General features: G+C 37.2%; 1 protein-coding gene across 1 annotated transcript in view; it reads left to right on the top strand.

Moving 5' to 3' along the window:
- The window catches only part of LOC114653254 (ubiquitin-conjugating enzyme E2 W), an 82,094-nt gene that overhangs the window by 54,486 nt on the left and 10,428 nt on the right, over positions 1 to 17,180 (top strand). Inside the window, exons 3-4 of the mRNA XM_028803454.2 lie at positions 3,276 to 3,378; positions 11,513 to 11,668. Of these exons, the coding sequence (XP_028659287.1) occupies positions 3,276 to 3,378; positions 11,513 to 11,668 (259 nt within the window). The remainder of the gene's footprint in view (positions 1 to 3,275; positions 3,379 to 11,512; positions 11,669 to 17,180) is intronic.

Here is a 17,180-nt window from a genome sequence, read left to right on the forward strand (position 1 = left end):
ATTTTATTTACTTACTGTTAATTTGAGTCCATTTGTTGTACAGTGGACCCTTGACTTATGAACTCAATTCGTTCGCGAGGGCTGGTTGTAACTCAAGTTGGTTGTAAGTCAAGACTATTTTTCCCATAAGAAATAATGGAAATGCCCTTAATGTGTTCCGAACCTCCCACAGCAACACTTACTTAACTTTTTTTAATAAAAAAGGGTTGGATAATGTTCATAATTTACCAAAAACACCAATAATTTTTCTAATGTACTAACCAAAAAGTTATAAAAAGTGCCTAGCCTACCAGAAACAACAATTTCATACTGTACTCGCCATTTAAGTTGACATCTTTGGCTTGCAGGAAGGAAGGAGGAGGAGAATGAAATGGAAGGTGGTTATTGTTTGGAAGGAGCTTCCTTATACAAATCTTTCCTTTGTAAAATTGTTGAGATGGTGGATTTTGACATGTTGTACACACGAGCCCCACTCTCATATTTCCACACAATTTCCTTCTTCGTTTCGATTGTGATCGCTTTCTTTACCTTCGTTACCTTTTTTTCCTTCCTTAGCAATTATCGAAATAAATTATATAAATCACTGCACTGACCGAAATTACGTCCACAAGCACATGGATCTGGGCTCCGACTGACGCTTACAAAGGTTCTCGGCTGTTTGTTTACAATCGCACAAGCGGATACACGTGACCGCATTTGGGTCGTAACGCAAGATGTTGGTCGTAATTCAAAACAAAAATTTTGGTCGTAAACCAAGTTGTTCGCATGTCAGGCTGGTCGTATATCAAGGGTCGACTGTATTTTGTTTGTGTTTGTCGTTAACACTTCTGCCTCATTCCTCAGATCACATCTCTGGCCATAACAGTTGGTCCAGAATAGTTTCCAGATGCTTCCCTATCCAACGGGGACACTTAGACTATTTTACCATTATAATCTACTCAAAACTTGTTAATTTCCTCTGTCCTCATCGACTTTAATGCATTTTGCTGAGTGGTACGGAGTTCCTGAAAATTTCCGTAATTTTGTCTGATTTCAGAATGAAATGATCTCTGGGGGTTTTGCGTATCACAGGTCTGCAAGACTAGGGAGATTGTGGTTGATTTCAGGAAGTAGCAGATAAATCACATCCCCATTTATATTGAGGATGAGGCTGTGGAAATAGTCAAGTTTTAAATTCCTGGGGGGTTACTTTCACAAATGATCTTAGGTGGACAGAATACACCACAGTGGTCATCAAAAGGCCCATCAGTGACTTTGTCTCTACTTAACATTTATAAAAGTTGCTTTGGACTGCTAGAGTCCATGCTGACAGGCTGTATGATGATCTGGTATGGCAACAGTTCAGCTAGGGACCACAAGACATTGGAGAGGCTGGTGAAAATGGTGCATATTATCATTGGGATGTGGATGACCTCTCTGCAGATCATATTTGCCAAGCTCTGTAGCAAAGGCAAAACGAATCGTAAAGGACCCCAGTCACCTTGGGGTCCCTCCTTCTATCAGGCTGGCATTATAGAACTATTAATTATTAACACCCAAACTATGAGATTTAAGAACTATTTCTACCCAGAGAGTAATAATAATAAGGCAGCTCAGCTGAATTAAGTGTTGCATCTTCTGTGATTCTCATGTATGTAATGTTGTAATTAGATTTTTTTTAATGCCTGATGTTTTTAAGTACAGTATGTTGATTATTATGTCTGCAAGGGACTTTTCACAAACAGGAATTTCACAGCACATTGTACACGTGACAATCAAAAAACATTGACCTTGAAAAGGAAGACAGGTGTAAGGCTCAGAATAAAGAATTCAGATACATTTATTTTTGAGTCCTACACACCATCCCCATCCCACCCTCCAAGTGTGATTTTGACCATATAATGAGTGCATAGGGAGGTCTACTTAAGTTTTTGAAAGATCCCTCCACAATTTTCTTCAGAGTGCACTCAATACACACAGATATCCAGAATGATCCAAAATAATGTGCCATATAATGTGAAAAATAGTTATTGGAAAGTTTAATCCAGTTTTTCTATGAAAACAGATTAATGACGTAATGAGAGAAGAAGTTAGTAGAACATGACATGCATAAAAATGACAAGATATGTACAGGGTATTCCTCTAAAAATGTTCTTTTTTGTTTTTTGTTTTTTTTTTAAAGGATGATCTTTATCACTAAGTTGTGTTCATATATATGATAATTTGTTTTTTTTACTGGCTAGTATTTATCAGCTTTGCTTAAACAGTTTTGATTTTAAATGGTGCAAAGAGGGATAAATGTAATATCCCATAGCCATAAACCCAGCTATAGAAATGGGTTCCTTCCTAGGCATAAAATGCAGATGTCTTCAGACTCATTTCCTGAGCCATCGTGTTAAAATTTTTTTGTATTTTGTGCGTATCTGTTATGGACAACTTGCTGAAGAATTAAAATTTGATCCTGGTATAAAATAATGGAAACGTGACTGACAGAAGATTAGTACATCTTGGAATACTGCTGTAATATATTGTATGAGTGTAAGGGGTGGGGGCTTAAGTAGTAATTTTAGAACATAGTTGAACAACCCTTTGGTATTTTGGTGTGATTAACAAGTGACTAAAAAATGAGGCTTGATCTAGTTTTAAATTTATCATAGTGTAAAAATGTACTAGTGAAATGTTCTAATGGAGTTATGTAATTAGTCATAGGGGATGTTGGCATTTATGTTTAGGAATAAAGAGTTACTACAATAATTGTGTAGTTTGAATGTATTTTAAAATGTTTGTTTTCAGAAATTGTGATGGCATTTTTTGTGGGTGTCATGCAGTTAAAGATAACTCTATCAAGCTCCATATATATCAAATAACCTTTTTACAGTATATGAATGTGCTAGTGACTTAAGTATGTAGGCAACCTTTTTTAAGTTGTAGATCAGAAGCAATTGTAAACAAATTAAAATCAAGGAAGGAAGGAAGAAAATCATAGACAGAAGAAATAGGTTTTGAGATCCAGCTGTTGCTTAATCAAAAGGAGGAGCAATTGGACACAAAACACAACCTGAGTCACCACCCATCATAAGATATCATCTTGTGAACACCTACATATTAATACATTTTTTGGGTGTCTGTATTTTTTTGTTAGCAAGATAATTACAAGACAGTTTAGTTTTACATAAGAATGTTAATACGCTATATACTTATTGTAATTTTTTTATGTCTAGTAAATACTTGTGTTTGTTTAAAAATAATGCTGTTTTAATATATTGACCTTTTGAATTTTTTTTTTGTCTGCCTAGGTGGATAGTAGACATGGAAGGAGCACCTGGTACACTATATGAAGGGGAGAAATTTCAGCTTCTTTTCAAATTCAGCAGTCGATATCCATTTGATTCACCTCAGGTGTGTGATTCAGGATTAAAGTGTGCTAATATTAGTATACTGCAACAATAAGCACTCCTATTATTTCATTGCATCTCATTGTCTTTGTACTGTTTCAATATTTTTCTGTTTCTTTTAACGTAATATTAAGTGTTTGCAACTGTACCATATTGGGATAATATAGTAGTGTTAGTCAACTACAGTTTATGTAGTTTTTCACTGAAAACAGTTTGTACAGATTTATAAATTCAAGCTATTGTAATGCCTTAACAATGGTGTATAAGGCGTAATGTTTTTACATTTATGATACATTCTGCTTGGTAATAGTTTACCGAGTGTCTTGCCATTAATATCATTGTCTTAAGGTAAAGAGCGATCTAAAAGTGATTAATGATGCAGTTGTTCACTATTCATCTCTTAAATGAATGTTCTCAACAGATTTGATTTCTTTTATTGCAGGCCTGTAACATTTTACAAAACAGACTGTACTGAACTTAACGTGTTTTCACAAGTTTGTTAATAAGAAATATTTTCAGATTAAGAGGACAGTGATTGCTTATTTTGTGGTCATTTGCGACCCAGTTTATGCAACTTTGACATCGGCACATTTCACATTGTTGAATCAGAATGTAATTATACCAAATAAGATGTTATATTCTTTATCTGCTCTACATTAACTCTGAGCAATCCTGATGGCTTCGCATATACAGTGTAGCATATTTGATGCAAAACTTTTTGTTTCAGTAGTGCTACAAATCATATACATTATTCATGTAGTATTATTATTCTCACATTGGTTTAAAACATTACTGCTTATCTCCACAAAACATGAAAAGAGGATGCAGCTTTTAAAGAAAGTTCCTTATTTGATATGTTGTATTTTAAAATGTTAATACTAAGTTTGTGCATCATAACTCCACCTTGTATTAGGCTTTGAAGAATGCACATGAGTTTTTTTGTTTTTTCTTCATGCAATAGATACTTTATCTAATTTTTGCCTTTTGTCAATAACTATTTCACTTCATCTTTTTATTGCGGAACCATTTTAGAAACTCCTCTGTAAAGAGATTGTGTCCTGCCATTTTTTCTAACCTTATGAATGCTGGGATGTTTGTTTTTTATTTTTATTTTTAAAAAGAATTAGAAAGTGATGTAAGCCACTCTGCCACTTTTAATGTTGGCATCTCTTCTTTCGATACACAGCTTGAAGGTATTCCAGGGCATGCTTAGCTTTCATGTGTTGTTCTTTGACATGTATTCAGTTTATGCAAAATAATTTTACAATGTCTCAGACTGAGAAGTTGTACTATAATTTTCCAACATGAATGGAAAAAATACCATTTTTTTTTGGGTTGGGTGCATCTGAGGTTTTGTGGTGAATGATTTTATTGTAGTCAAATGCGCTTTTAAATTAATTGTCGTTGAGCTGTTCTCAGTACGTTTTGACCAGTGCAATAATTTATTATTTCATACTTTATGTGTTATATTATTAAAAGTAGTAATTATCAACTCTGATAAAAGCTTTTCCCCCACAAATTGTATTTTACAGCAATTATTAATACACACAGATAGAAAAGTACCTTTTTTTTTAAACTGACAGATGCAGGATTTATCTGTTTGCTCCAGTCTTGAGTCAGAGTGAACGACTGACTGATCTTGTATCGTTCACTTTAGACCAGTAAAATGATTGAGTAGTTTCTAGCTCTTGTACTACATATTAACAGCATACCAAGACAGGCGCCTTGCCAGTGTTGCAAACCTGTTACTACAATCCTGTTTGTTTGTGTTTGTTTTTTTTGTTTTTTTGTGGGGCTTCTAGGTTCCTGATGTGCTTGACTTTTTAGAAGACTTACTTTAATGTTTATGTAGTTCTGTGAATTCTTTATGACTCAACAATTCTTTCTACATGTTCTGTATTCAAAAATTTGAATTGTCTTGTATACAACTGGTGGAAACCCACACAATTTTTCTAATGTTCATAAAGAAGCACAGAATCGAGGAGTGGGGGTCGGAAGAAAAAAATTGCATTGATTTGGCAGAGATTGAACCCTCCAGTATGATTGAAAATCTGGACTAGAGGGTATTTTGAGAGCCATAACTCCATATGTAAATGTCCCTCCTCTTCCTTTGCATCCTGAAATACACTGATGAGTCATCATTTTTTTTTTTTTTTTTCTGCCCTTCATAACAACAACCTGCTTCACTGCAGTGCACAAACATTTCACCTTTCGGTGCATTTTAAATTTTTAACAAGAAACTTTATTAACCCACACAAGAAATGTGGTTTTAAGCATCTAACTCATGGTAGATTTTATTATACTTTTTTGACCACATTCTCTCAAATTTAAGGACTCTGTGCTCAGTTTTGCTCAGTTTTTCTGACAGCATACCACCTGACTGAGGGGGGCTGTACAAAAAATGAACAGGTATGGCAGGTTTAGCTGCAATTTTGCCCCCCCCTTTTTCTTCTTCTCTTTATTCTGTTATTGCATGTAAAATGCACGACCTTAGTCAGACGAGTTTAGCTAACAAACTTATACCACAGGCAGTTTACCTTTTCAACAAATTTGAATAAAAACTGGGGTGTTCTAAAACTTGTGACCAGTAGTCTGTGTATGTGTATAACATACTGAATTTATAAGTCAAGCCACAAAATAACCACAGGTATGCAAACATTTTGAATACCTCTTCCATGAACACTATACATTTTTAAACTATTTTTAATACTTCATACAAAGCATAGGATAGTAACAAATTACAGTCGGATTGTGCAACTGCACGCAATAATTACAGACAAGTTACATTTTTGAGGTCACTGCAACAACATGGCTGCTGGCACATAGAGCAGCAGTCAGTTTTTCTGCAGTCCAGTGATACTGGACATGTGTGGCATCTTCTGTGTTTCTTTTATTTACTTTTCCTTCTTTAAGAGGCTTTGTCAGGTGGTTAGACTTGTGCTGTCTCAATCTGAGCAGGTGCTGCAGGTAATTGCTCCACACACCATTCCTCCTCACTACCACCCTCTATGATGTTCATTTGTCTTCCCACTGCCTGCTTCTGCATCTTTCTGACTCCTCACATGCAATCAATGACATGGGCTCTTTGAAGGGCTCTCGTGGTCCTGATAAGCATCCCAGCATTTACATTTGTATCTCTTACCTATCTAAACTCAAAAATACCTACATAATAACAAGATAGAAACACAAGTGTAATAAACATTAATACAAAGAAATAGTTTGAAAACAGAGCTAGGATAAAACGTTTTTTTTCATGAAGGATTCAGAATACGCATGTGAGAATACAGACACTTCACCATGTAGAACTTTTAAAGTGACATTGTGCAGAGGCCATGTGTTTTTGATAAGAAATATCTAATTGCTTTCCCCTTACCAAGCATTTACTTTCCAAGATGAGTTTTGTAAGCACTTGTTTATTAGTTGACAGTTCTTATTAATTTAGTGCTTATACAGTATTTAGTTCAGATGTGGTGATTAACCACAGATTAATTTTGCTTGCAAAATGTCCAATTGATTTGATATCAGAGTGGACTTTTTGCCTGCATTCCTCATTCTTTTGTGCGAAAGCTGTTTTGGTGAAGTAAATGTGACTTGGCATTATATACTTTGGGGTCTAAGGCGTTTTGAGCAAGTTTTTAAAGTTCTCTTTTTTACATCATATAAATGGGACACATTTTCAAGTGGTATTGTTAAAACATCTAAAATTCTAGCAAAGTGGGTATTGGTGAAAACTAAGTTGTGTATCAGTTTTTATTTTTGAATGTTTTGGGTATATCCAAATTTTAAAGTGAATATTTAATATCTGCATTAATTGCAAACATCTGTAAGCCTCAGCTGTTATTTTAAAATTCTCAGAAAAGTTGCGGTATGTTATACAATACCACAAATTAAAAATTTTAACTTGTAATGTCAGTCAACTGATTTTTTTTTTTTTTAAAATGAATGTGATATAATTGTCATTGTTTTAAGTTTGTGAGTAATTGTTGATGGCTGATCTACTGATACTATAGATATGACAACACTTTTTATACATGGTTTCCTCTGCCCCATTTCAGGGCACCATAATGTTTGGAACAATTGGTGTCACAGGTGTTTGTGATGACTCAGATGTGTTTCATTGCTTCATGAGTACAGGCATAAGATACCTCGGCTTACTTCTACCCTTTGGAGTATGTAGCTGCCATTACTCAACATAACATGGGAGCAAGAGCTGTGCCAGTGAAGCCAAAGAAGCCATCAAATGTCTGGAATATAATTAACAAAAAAGAATGAACTGGTGAGCTCAGTAATTGCAAATGGTATGGTAGGCCAAGGAAGACCTCCACTGAGGATGACAGAAGAATCCTCACTATGGTACAGAGAAAGCCCCAATACCTGTGAGACAGATTAGAAACCGTCTTCAGGAGGCAGATGTGGATGTGTCCAAGCCTACTATTCGAAGAAGACTTCATGAACAGAAAGACAGAGGCCACATCACAATATTGTGAAAAGTACTCAAAAGGCCCTGCAGAATTCCAGGACAAGGTCCAGTGGACTGATGAAACAAAGATGAACCTGCATCAGAATGATGGCAAGAGCAAAGTGTGGAGATTAAAGGGATATGCCCCAGATCCAAAGCATACCCCATCATCTGCTAAATATGGTTGTGGGGGGTGTTATGGCTTGGGCATCTATGGTTGCCACATGTACTGGAACACATATCTTCATTGATAACATAACTGCTGAAGGCAGTGGCACAATGAATTCTGAGATGGAGAAACATCTTGTCTGCTCAAGTTCCAGTAAATGCCTCCAAATTCATTGGATGGTGATTCATCCTACGACAAGATAAAGACCCAATCATACTGCTAAGGCAAGGTCAGGTCAGGTTGGGGAGCATGCAAAGCACAACAACACAGCTCAGAATCCTGGTTGGCAACCCCCCCCCCAGGCAGACACACAGTCTAGTCCCAACCCCTGGAAATGACCATCTGTCTGCCACAGCCAGGTATCACGTGGTCATTCCCTTGGCCTGGTCCAGCCATTCAGGTCCTCAGCAATGAGGATCCTGTGAGCTGGATCACCCTTAGGGAATCGCACAACATGACCGTAGTGCCGTAAATTATTCTTCCTCAAAAAGCACATAATGTGATCATTTGGGATTCAGTGAGCAATTGCTTGTTTGACACAAAGTCAAACCAGCAGTACCAAAGGATTCTCCAAAGAGATGCAGTACAGAAGGATCCCAGTCTTCAACTGAGGTCCCTGAATAGAGTCCATGTCTCACAACCATATAGCAAAGCAGGAAGCACTGGAACTCTAAAGACTTGGACCTTGGTCCTTTTGCAGAGATATCTGGAGCACCACACACCCCTTGTCTGTGACCTCCTGACTCCCCATGCTCTCCCAGTCTGCCTAATGACCTCATCAGAAGAGTCACCAGAGACATGAATATTGCTGCCGAGATTAGTAAACCTCTAAAGGCAACACTGGAGTTTTTCAAAGCTAAAAAAATGGAAAATTCTTGAATAGACAATCCAGTCACCCAATTTGAAATCCAAATGAGAATGCCTTTCATATGCTGAAGAAAAAACTTAAGCGTTCAAGCTCTGAAGGGAATTAGCCACCAAAACAAGCAGGAGCTGAAGATGGCTGCATAGGAGATTTGGCAGAGCATCAGCAGAGAAGATCCTCAGCACCCAGTGATGTCTATGAATCACAGAATTGAAGCAGTCATTGTGTGCAAGGAATTTGCAATGAAGTGCTAAATATGATTGCTTTATTATTCACACCAATATGTCCCAAACATCATGCCCTGAAATTACTACATATAAAAACTGTTGTGATTTGTAAATAGTAGGGCTGCAACTAACGATTATTTTGGTAGTCGACTAATTGTTCAATTTTTTTCCCCGATTAGTCACGATTATTTCATGCCTGACTATTTTGAAGCCTGTGACCTGTGGTTGCACATCCTGTTCTGGGCCCCAGTGCATGTCTTACCTCATCTGCTCACGTCTGTCCACCTGTGAATGTCTCCCTGATGGCTCTGCATTAACACGATTAAGATTAATAATAATCAAATTAAAATAACAACCATTGAAACATTATGAATTTGAAAATAATCAGATGTTTTTATATTAGTGCGATCTTCACAATAAAAAAAAAAAAATACATTAAACAATACAAACTAAAATGCATGTAGTCTTTAAACAAAAAAAGTGCATTTAACTTAACCAAAAAATACATTGTTAAAACGGAAATGTTTTTCATATTTTAATAATAAACGACAAAATGTAGACATAAACTATATAATGTGTAAAGCCTGAAGTGCAAAGATCAAATAAACACTTTCACAAAAGGTTCAAGGATGATACAATAGCTTCCGTGGCGCAGCGGTAGGAATTGCTGACTTATTATCAAGAGTCCCCCGGTTCAATCCTGACTGCCTCGTATATTTACTGTTTTGAGTAGTGAGTTGTTCTTATTGTTAATATTATAAAGTAAACACATACATTTGATTTGCATCTGTAACAGCCACTGTAAATGTATAGTACTTGTAATAGTTACTTTTTTTTTTTTTCACTTTTATTCTCTCAGTCACGATACATACTACCGCCACCCCCCCAGGGATCGGACGCTGTTATTTTTTATCTGAAACTGGGAATAACTGTAGATGTGAGTGGTGTTTTGAGGCAATGGAACTGGACATTCTCTGATCTGGATGGATAAAAGCTGACGCACAAACGGTGGCGAATCTGCCTTATTTGTATCTCATTGTCACTTGATTTTTTTTAATCAGTTTTATTGATTGTTCCTGCTTACGCTGAATTAGTATGCACCTTATGGCATGTGATGTCAAAGCCACACTGACAAAAAAACAGAGACATAGGTATACAGTATATGATATTTGGAATTATTCATTTTATGACCTTATAGTACGTTTCGGAAAACATTGTGGCACGGATGCAACATTATTCATATTCATTCACGTACCTTCTTGCGGTTGTAAGCAGTGACCGCGTTTCCCCCCCAACCCGACCTTGCCCAGTCTGTACAGGACTCCAGGACATGCAGAGGAAAGAATGTTCCTCTGCAAGGTGAGCCATGAACACTCTTTTCTTCTCAGTGGACTCGGTACATGCCTTGCACAGTACATGTGCTTTGATCGCCACCAGGTCAAGCTTGTTATAGCACAAGCAAACGGCCACCTGCGTGCTTCTGCTAGCACTGAATAAGTTCACGCCTTCTGGTGTCAGCGTGCAGCACCGGAGAGACACAAAAAAAAAAAGACAAATATATGTGATATTTTGAAGAAATCATTGTATGACCTGAATAGTACAAATCAGAAAACATCATTGCACTAATGTAATATTTGAAAACGAACAGATCGGGTGTAAATTTGTTACTTGTAAAAGTTAGCTTTTTTCACTTTTATTTTCTCAGTCTCGTTCACGCTCCCCCTCCCTTCCTGATCTGACCTTAACAAACGAACTAACAGCACCAGCATAAATTCTCAAGAGACAGTGGCATCACAGCTCCAGGATGCTTGTGTTTCAGATGCTCATGCATTGTGGTGGTGCTGCCGTGAAAAGAAAGCTCCGCTTTGCATAATCTGCATTCAGCTTTTTTTCTTTTTCGGGGAAGTGCTCCCACACTTTAGAAAGTTTCTGTCGTAATTTTTTTCCATCTCCTTCCCCCTCCTCTATCCTTCTCACCATTGCAACCGTGTTTATTTTCCTCTGCATTCTTCTTCTCCTCAGACGTTCTTTCTTCGTTGGTAGGACTGTGTGCAGTCTTGACAAACAATAACAAACGATACTGCCCCAAGACGTTCATGTAGTGCATTGCAGTTACAAAAACCAATGTGGTTCTTTGACTGAAGCCTGTATTGAAGGTTCTGTTTATGACGTGTCAACGATTTTTTTGTAGTCGACATCGTCGATTACGTCGACTAATCATTGCAGCCCTAGTAAATAGTGTGACTAAAATGTGTGCAGATACCCTTAAATCACATCTGAATGGTTTGATTTGTAATTTTAAACTGGTGCAGAGGGATAAATCAAGGAAGAATATGTCTTTGTCCCAAACCTTATGGAGGGCACTCTACTTGAATCATCTGTTTTAACTTTTTTCTTCTTCTTCCCCTTTTATTGCAGGTAATGTTCACTGGTGACAATATACCTGTACATCCTCATGTTTATAGCAACGGCCACATCTGTTTATCCATTTTAACAGAAGACTGGTCTCCTGCTCTCTCAGTGCAATCAGTTTGTCTTAGCATTATCAGCATGCTTTCCAGCTGCAAAGAAAAGGTAAGACCAGCCAGTCACCATATCTGTGAAGTACAGTGGTGTTTAAAGATTTAATGTATACAGTATACACTTTTCAGAAAGCATTTTCAATTCATTATAAGGGACTAAAATTAAGGCAAAGTGGGTGCTTGCATAACACTTTACCCTCTGGCAACAATTAGTAGATGTATGAAATTTGACACTCTGATATTTATGGTATGTAGTTTGATTTTAAAGTTCATTTCAGTATTCTCACAACACTAGTTCTGGTAAACATATCAGTTTTAAATAGTCTAAATTTGATGCAGTACGAGTTGGCTTTATGAAAAATTCTTGAACAACTGATTCATAGCAGTTCAATTGCCTATAATTCATTTTTTATGAATGTTAAGGAAAACCAAACGAGAATAATGCAGCAGCTGCCCGCATATGTCTTGTGTGTAATAAAATAAAATGATAGTGCAGTAGACATATGTAGTTTTGCATACGAGCAAAGTTTAACACCAAGTCAAATCTGTTCAGCTGCTCATCTTTTTTGTCTGCGAACTTTACAAATGATCCATATGTGAATGTCCATCCAAACTAATTGGTTTTATTAGATTAAATTTAATAGTGCAAAACCTTGTCTGTAAAAGCTTCACCTGTAAATTAATATCAATAAATCCAATTTCTTAAATATAAAAACACTGAATGAAGTGCTTGGTGCATTACATACTATACATTTTCTTGTTGCGTTTCTGCTCAGAAGCATTAAACCAGTTAGATGTACATTGTACTGTACAAGTCTAAAATGTAGGACAAAATTGAAAACAAATTTGCCAATTTCTGTAAAAAAAAAAGACTGATCTCCGCTTTTTTCTGTAAGCTTTTTTTTGATATTGAACCAGAATCACTACATTTCCATACCTCAGTCATAAAAGTTTTACTGTTATTTTCTGATTAATTTGTTTATTTTGAAGATAAATTAATTTTTAACACTTTTAAACATGCTGAATATATGCTAAACCTCACCGAGTTAACACATTCTTTTATTGAAACTCTAGTCTCTCTTATATACAGCATAATAATAAAAAAAAAATGGCAAACTACAGTTCTGGAAGTGGTGTAGTAGGTTGGTACCCTTTGTTGTACGACTGATTTTTGTAGTCCTTTGCTGTAATTTTTAGTTACCCTGCCATTTCTGCTTGAATGAATTCATGATTTTTTTGCATACCATTTTGCAGTGTGTAATGTTAAAGAATACTTTTTTTATTGACTATTAAGTAATACTAACTAGGCCTCTTTAGCAGAATATCCACTCCAGCGCAAGTTGTAACTTCTTGCAGCTTAAAAGCACCACCTCTAGTTGGAAGAAGATCACTGATGATGCGGGTCAACTCCATGCTCCTTCTTCACTTTTGGGAGCCTCTTGAACCCAACACTGTCGATAACGCAACCGGATAAGCATGGAAGATGAGGTCAAAACACACATGAAGCTAAAAGATGATGAAAAGCGATCAAATGCTTTTATTAAAATAAACAATGTTTAAAAAGTGCAGTGCTCCTTTGAAATGTTAATAAATAATCCATAAAAACAAAGTGCTTATGTTAGTGGAGGTTAAAATTTTTAATAAATAGATCAATCCATTAAAAACAAAGTTAAAATTCACTGGCAGGAAACTTTTTTTTTTTTTTTTATCTTTATCTAGTGAGCCTTGATATCCCTTTAAAAATCTGACTCCTCTTCGGCTTGCCCTGCCTGGACCTTGCAGCCTGTGGAGAAGTCCTCCAGCAGGCTCAGACACCCTTCTTCTACTGGCCCGTGTCCCCACTGCCAATCCTATGGCGTCTGTGGGGAGCCATGAGCCTTGCTCCCGCATCCACCTCTGCTTTTCCAGGCTGCACCCAGCAAACGCGCGCTATGTCCTCTCACTGCCGCCTATCTGTTGGTTCTTCGCGGCACGAGAACACTCCTGAGCCTAGTGGTCGCACCTGCTACTTGGATGTTCAACAGTAGCGTCTCCTGAGCGCTGCTCACATGCTCCTTCCTGGGGCTCCACGCCCTTCCGCCTGCTTCCTCTCATTACACCCGCTCACTCTCCTTCACACTCCTGCCTCTATTCTTCCATTCTTTAACCTCTGTGCCCTTTTCCTTTTCTTTTGTTTGTTTTTGACTTTACCTTGCAATCATGCTTCCCTTTTTAAAAGTGGGGACGTGGCAGGGCTGCGGCATTATTCGGGTTGCGGGTGATCCTGCACCTGTGCACTAAGCTTATGGCCAACCACTTTTGCATCGCGCACGGGATCCCCTCTCACCACACTACCATGCCCCCCACATGCACAGTCTCAACTCCTGGAAATATATATTTTAAAGATGGCAATCAGCTGCGGACCTCACTTTATTTACCACAATCACATGGGACACAGAGCCTGGCAGTGCAGTTATTTAACAGAATTTATTCCTCATCTTTAAATGGCATAAGCAGTAAAGAAAATTCATTTACCATTTCTAGCAGTCCACGGTAGGAACCATTAGCCAAGTTAGTTTAAAAGTGGGTTAAGCAGTAGTGTAGAAGGGTCTATGGGATTATACTATAATTACTTACAGTAGAAACTCCTCCAAGGCTAAATTGGAATGGCTAAAGTTCCCACATAATTGAAAGTTGTATGTTGATTCAATAAGGATTTAGACACACAAGCCCATTTAGTTAAATACAATTTACTTGAATTTACACAAATGTTTGATCTAGATCTGTAATATCCTTTAAATGAATACAGATTTAATGCCCCAGTCACGTTTTTGTGTAAAAGCCCTCCGTATCCTAACAAATAAGTATATTTGTTTCAGTAATCTCAAAACACAAGAGATGTGTATTTCAGTGCTTTAAACCACAGACTGCTTAGACGAAGAAGAGAATTGGTAAGGCATTGATTAGAATTTCGGTCTTTCGTAACTTTACTGAATCCAAGTATGTTATTTGGCCACGCTCTTGACCTGAGGTGAATGTGTACATGAGTGTGTCCTTTTGAGGGCTAAGCATCCTGTCTAGGGTTGATGTTGATTTCGTCTTGAACCCACTTTTGTTAAAATCGTGTTGCTTTCCCTGCCAAATTTATAAATTAAGTTTCAGAAAATTGATGGATATATTTGTAGTGAATTAGATTGGAAGGGGGTTCTGGTAGTGAAAATTACAATACATCCGAGTAGTCCATTGGGAAGGATGCAGGCATGCCTAAATATTCCTGCTGTCTTTTAAGTCGTATCTTGTTCGCTAGAACAAAATAACCATAAGACATTACCCACTATATAGTTTAACTTACAGTAGAGTCTGAGTAAAAGAGTGGATCTGCTGTTCCTTTATTGGTGTTTGTTTACAGTTCATTTAGCTCCGTCATACTTTTGTTGCTATGGTCTACTTCCTAGAAATAGGAGATTACTCTCACAGGCTTCTCTTAATGTTGTCAATTCCCACAGACTACACTCTCTAGTAACGGCTGACTGCAGCTCAGGGCAGCCTTTATTGAGCACTTGGTTACCAGCTTTTGTTTTTACAGAACCTCTAAAAGTACAGTAACCATTTGTTGTTTTGATTTCCAAAATGGGTAAAAAGAGTAAAATTTGAATTAAGAGTTTCCCTGAAAGAAGACGTGCTAATATGAATTAACACTACACAGTGAAACACTAAGCAGCTTTGCTTAGTCTTTGGGTTTTGCATGGTCATGCCTGAATAGGTACTTGTCTGTCTGGGCCTGACTCATCGCAAAGTGTACAGAATGAAGACTGCAAATTGTTCCAAATCACCATCATGCTTTATTAATACCAGAGAAAATAAACCGCACCTTTCTCTGAGTACTTTGAAGTCTTCAGTTGCTTTTCCAGCAAGCAAAAAGCATGCCTGGTCTTAAAATGGTATATGCGTATACCTAAACTGAACAACATTTTACCAAATGTAATATACTAACTCATCCTAAGTCATAAATGCTGTACGTGCTATTGTTCTTTATGGTGTGTGCTGCGTTCACTGTTGTGAACAGTGATGTAGTAAATATGTATTGTGCTTACAAATTAAAACTTTAAAAAATATAGATTTTCTTTCAAATCACCATTCCTTAACTTATAGTATGCAGCACCTATAAAACGTTTTTGTTATGCAACATTTAATCACGGTGGTTTTAATTTGCCTTTTTTGACACTAATCAACAAAAAATCTTTAATGTCAAATTGAAAGAGGATCTATGCAAAGTGGTCTAATTTTAATCGCAAATGTACAACACAAAATAAATTATCATAATTAGTCACCCCCTTTAGGACAATAGATGAGCCTTAGGCAGTCATTACAACCTTAAATCTGTGTGTACAGGTCTTTCTGTATTGGCTTTGCCTTTTTTCTCCATTCGTCTTTGCCATCGTGAGTGAACAGCTTTTTCCCCCCAAGTCTAGCCACAAATTCTCAGTTGAATTAACATCTGGACTCTCTTGCTCAGCCTCTTCAGGTCATTAATAACATTGTTTTGAAGCCATTCCTTTGTAGCTTTGGCGTCATCGTCTTGCTGAAAAACAAATCTTTTCTCAAGGTGCAAGTGTCTTGCAGATGGCATCAGGCTTTTTCTCCAGGATTTCTCATATTTTACTGCATTCAGTTTGCCCTCTACTCTCCAACACTTTGTAGGGTCTGCTGCAGAGAAGCATCCTCATAGCATGCTGGCAACACCATGCTTCACAGTGGAGCTCACACCACCTCCAGCAAGTCCTGCTCCTGCTTAAGGTAGAAAGTGAGTTCATAGAACCCTGCCCTGGTGCCACATTAGGAAGCATTATTTTTCAATAACTGGTATAACCACATTGGTTCAGGAGTACTTTGGAAAAACTTTTTATCAAGTAATGCAATACATTTAGCACTGTACTGTGTTAAAAGGAATTCGTATGTCAAGTGTCCAAAACTGCTGCAGTTTTTGTTAACTTTGCTAGGATCAGAGGCATCTGGGGTGGACCATCAATCAGTTGAAGCATGTATTGTTGTTGGTCTTTCAGTATTTCAAATCTTTTCTTCCATAAAAAAAAAAAAGTGTGTTGTGTTCTCCAGACAAAAGTAAAGGACTAGCTAAACTATTACCAGTTCCAAGTCCAGAAGGCAGCGTCTGTAATGGTACAGAGTTGTCAGTGCCCTGAGCACAGGTAACTTGAACTTGTGAAGTCACCATTAATGCCGAAAAGTCCAAACAGATTTTGGAGCAACACATACTGCCTTCATGATGACATCTCTTCCATGGGCACTCATGCATATTTCAGCAAACAATCCGAAACCATATTCTCTGTGCAATACAAAGGCATGGAAGCATAGGAAGTGTGTGCGGGTGCTTGACCAACCTACACACAGTCCTAACCTTTCCCCGTGTAGCACGTTTTGAATGTAAAATGTTACAATGAAGACCCCATAATATTGCATACCGTATCAAAATACAGTAAGTTTTTATTTAAAAAAAATAAATAAAATAAAATTCATTAGTTGTTGCATTAAATAATGGATTGTTATATCATTTTCAGGGTAAAGAT

This window comes from Erpetoichthys calabaricus, chromosome 6, assembly GCF_900747795.2.
Source record: "Erpetoichthys calabaricus chromosome 6, fErpCal1.3, whole genome shotgun sequence".
In the NCBI taxonomy this organism is placed as follows: Eukaryota; Metazoa; Chordata; class Cladistia; order Polypteriformes; family Polypteridae; genus Erpetoichthys; species Erpetoichthys calabaricus.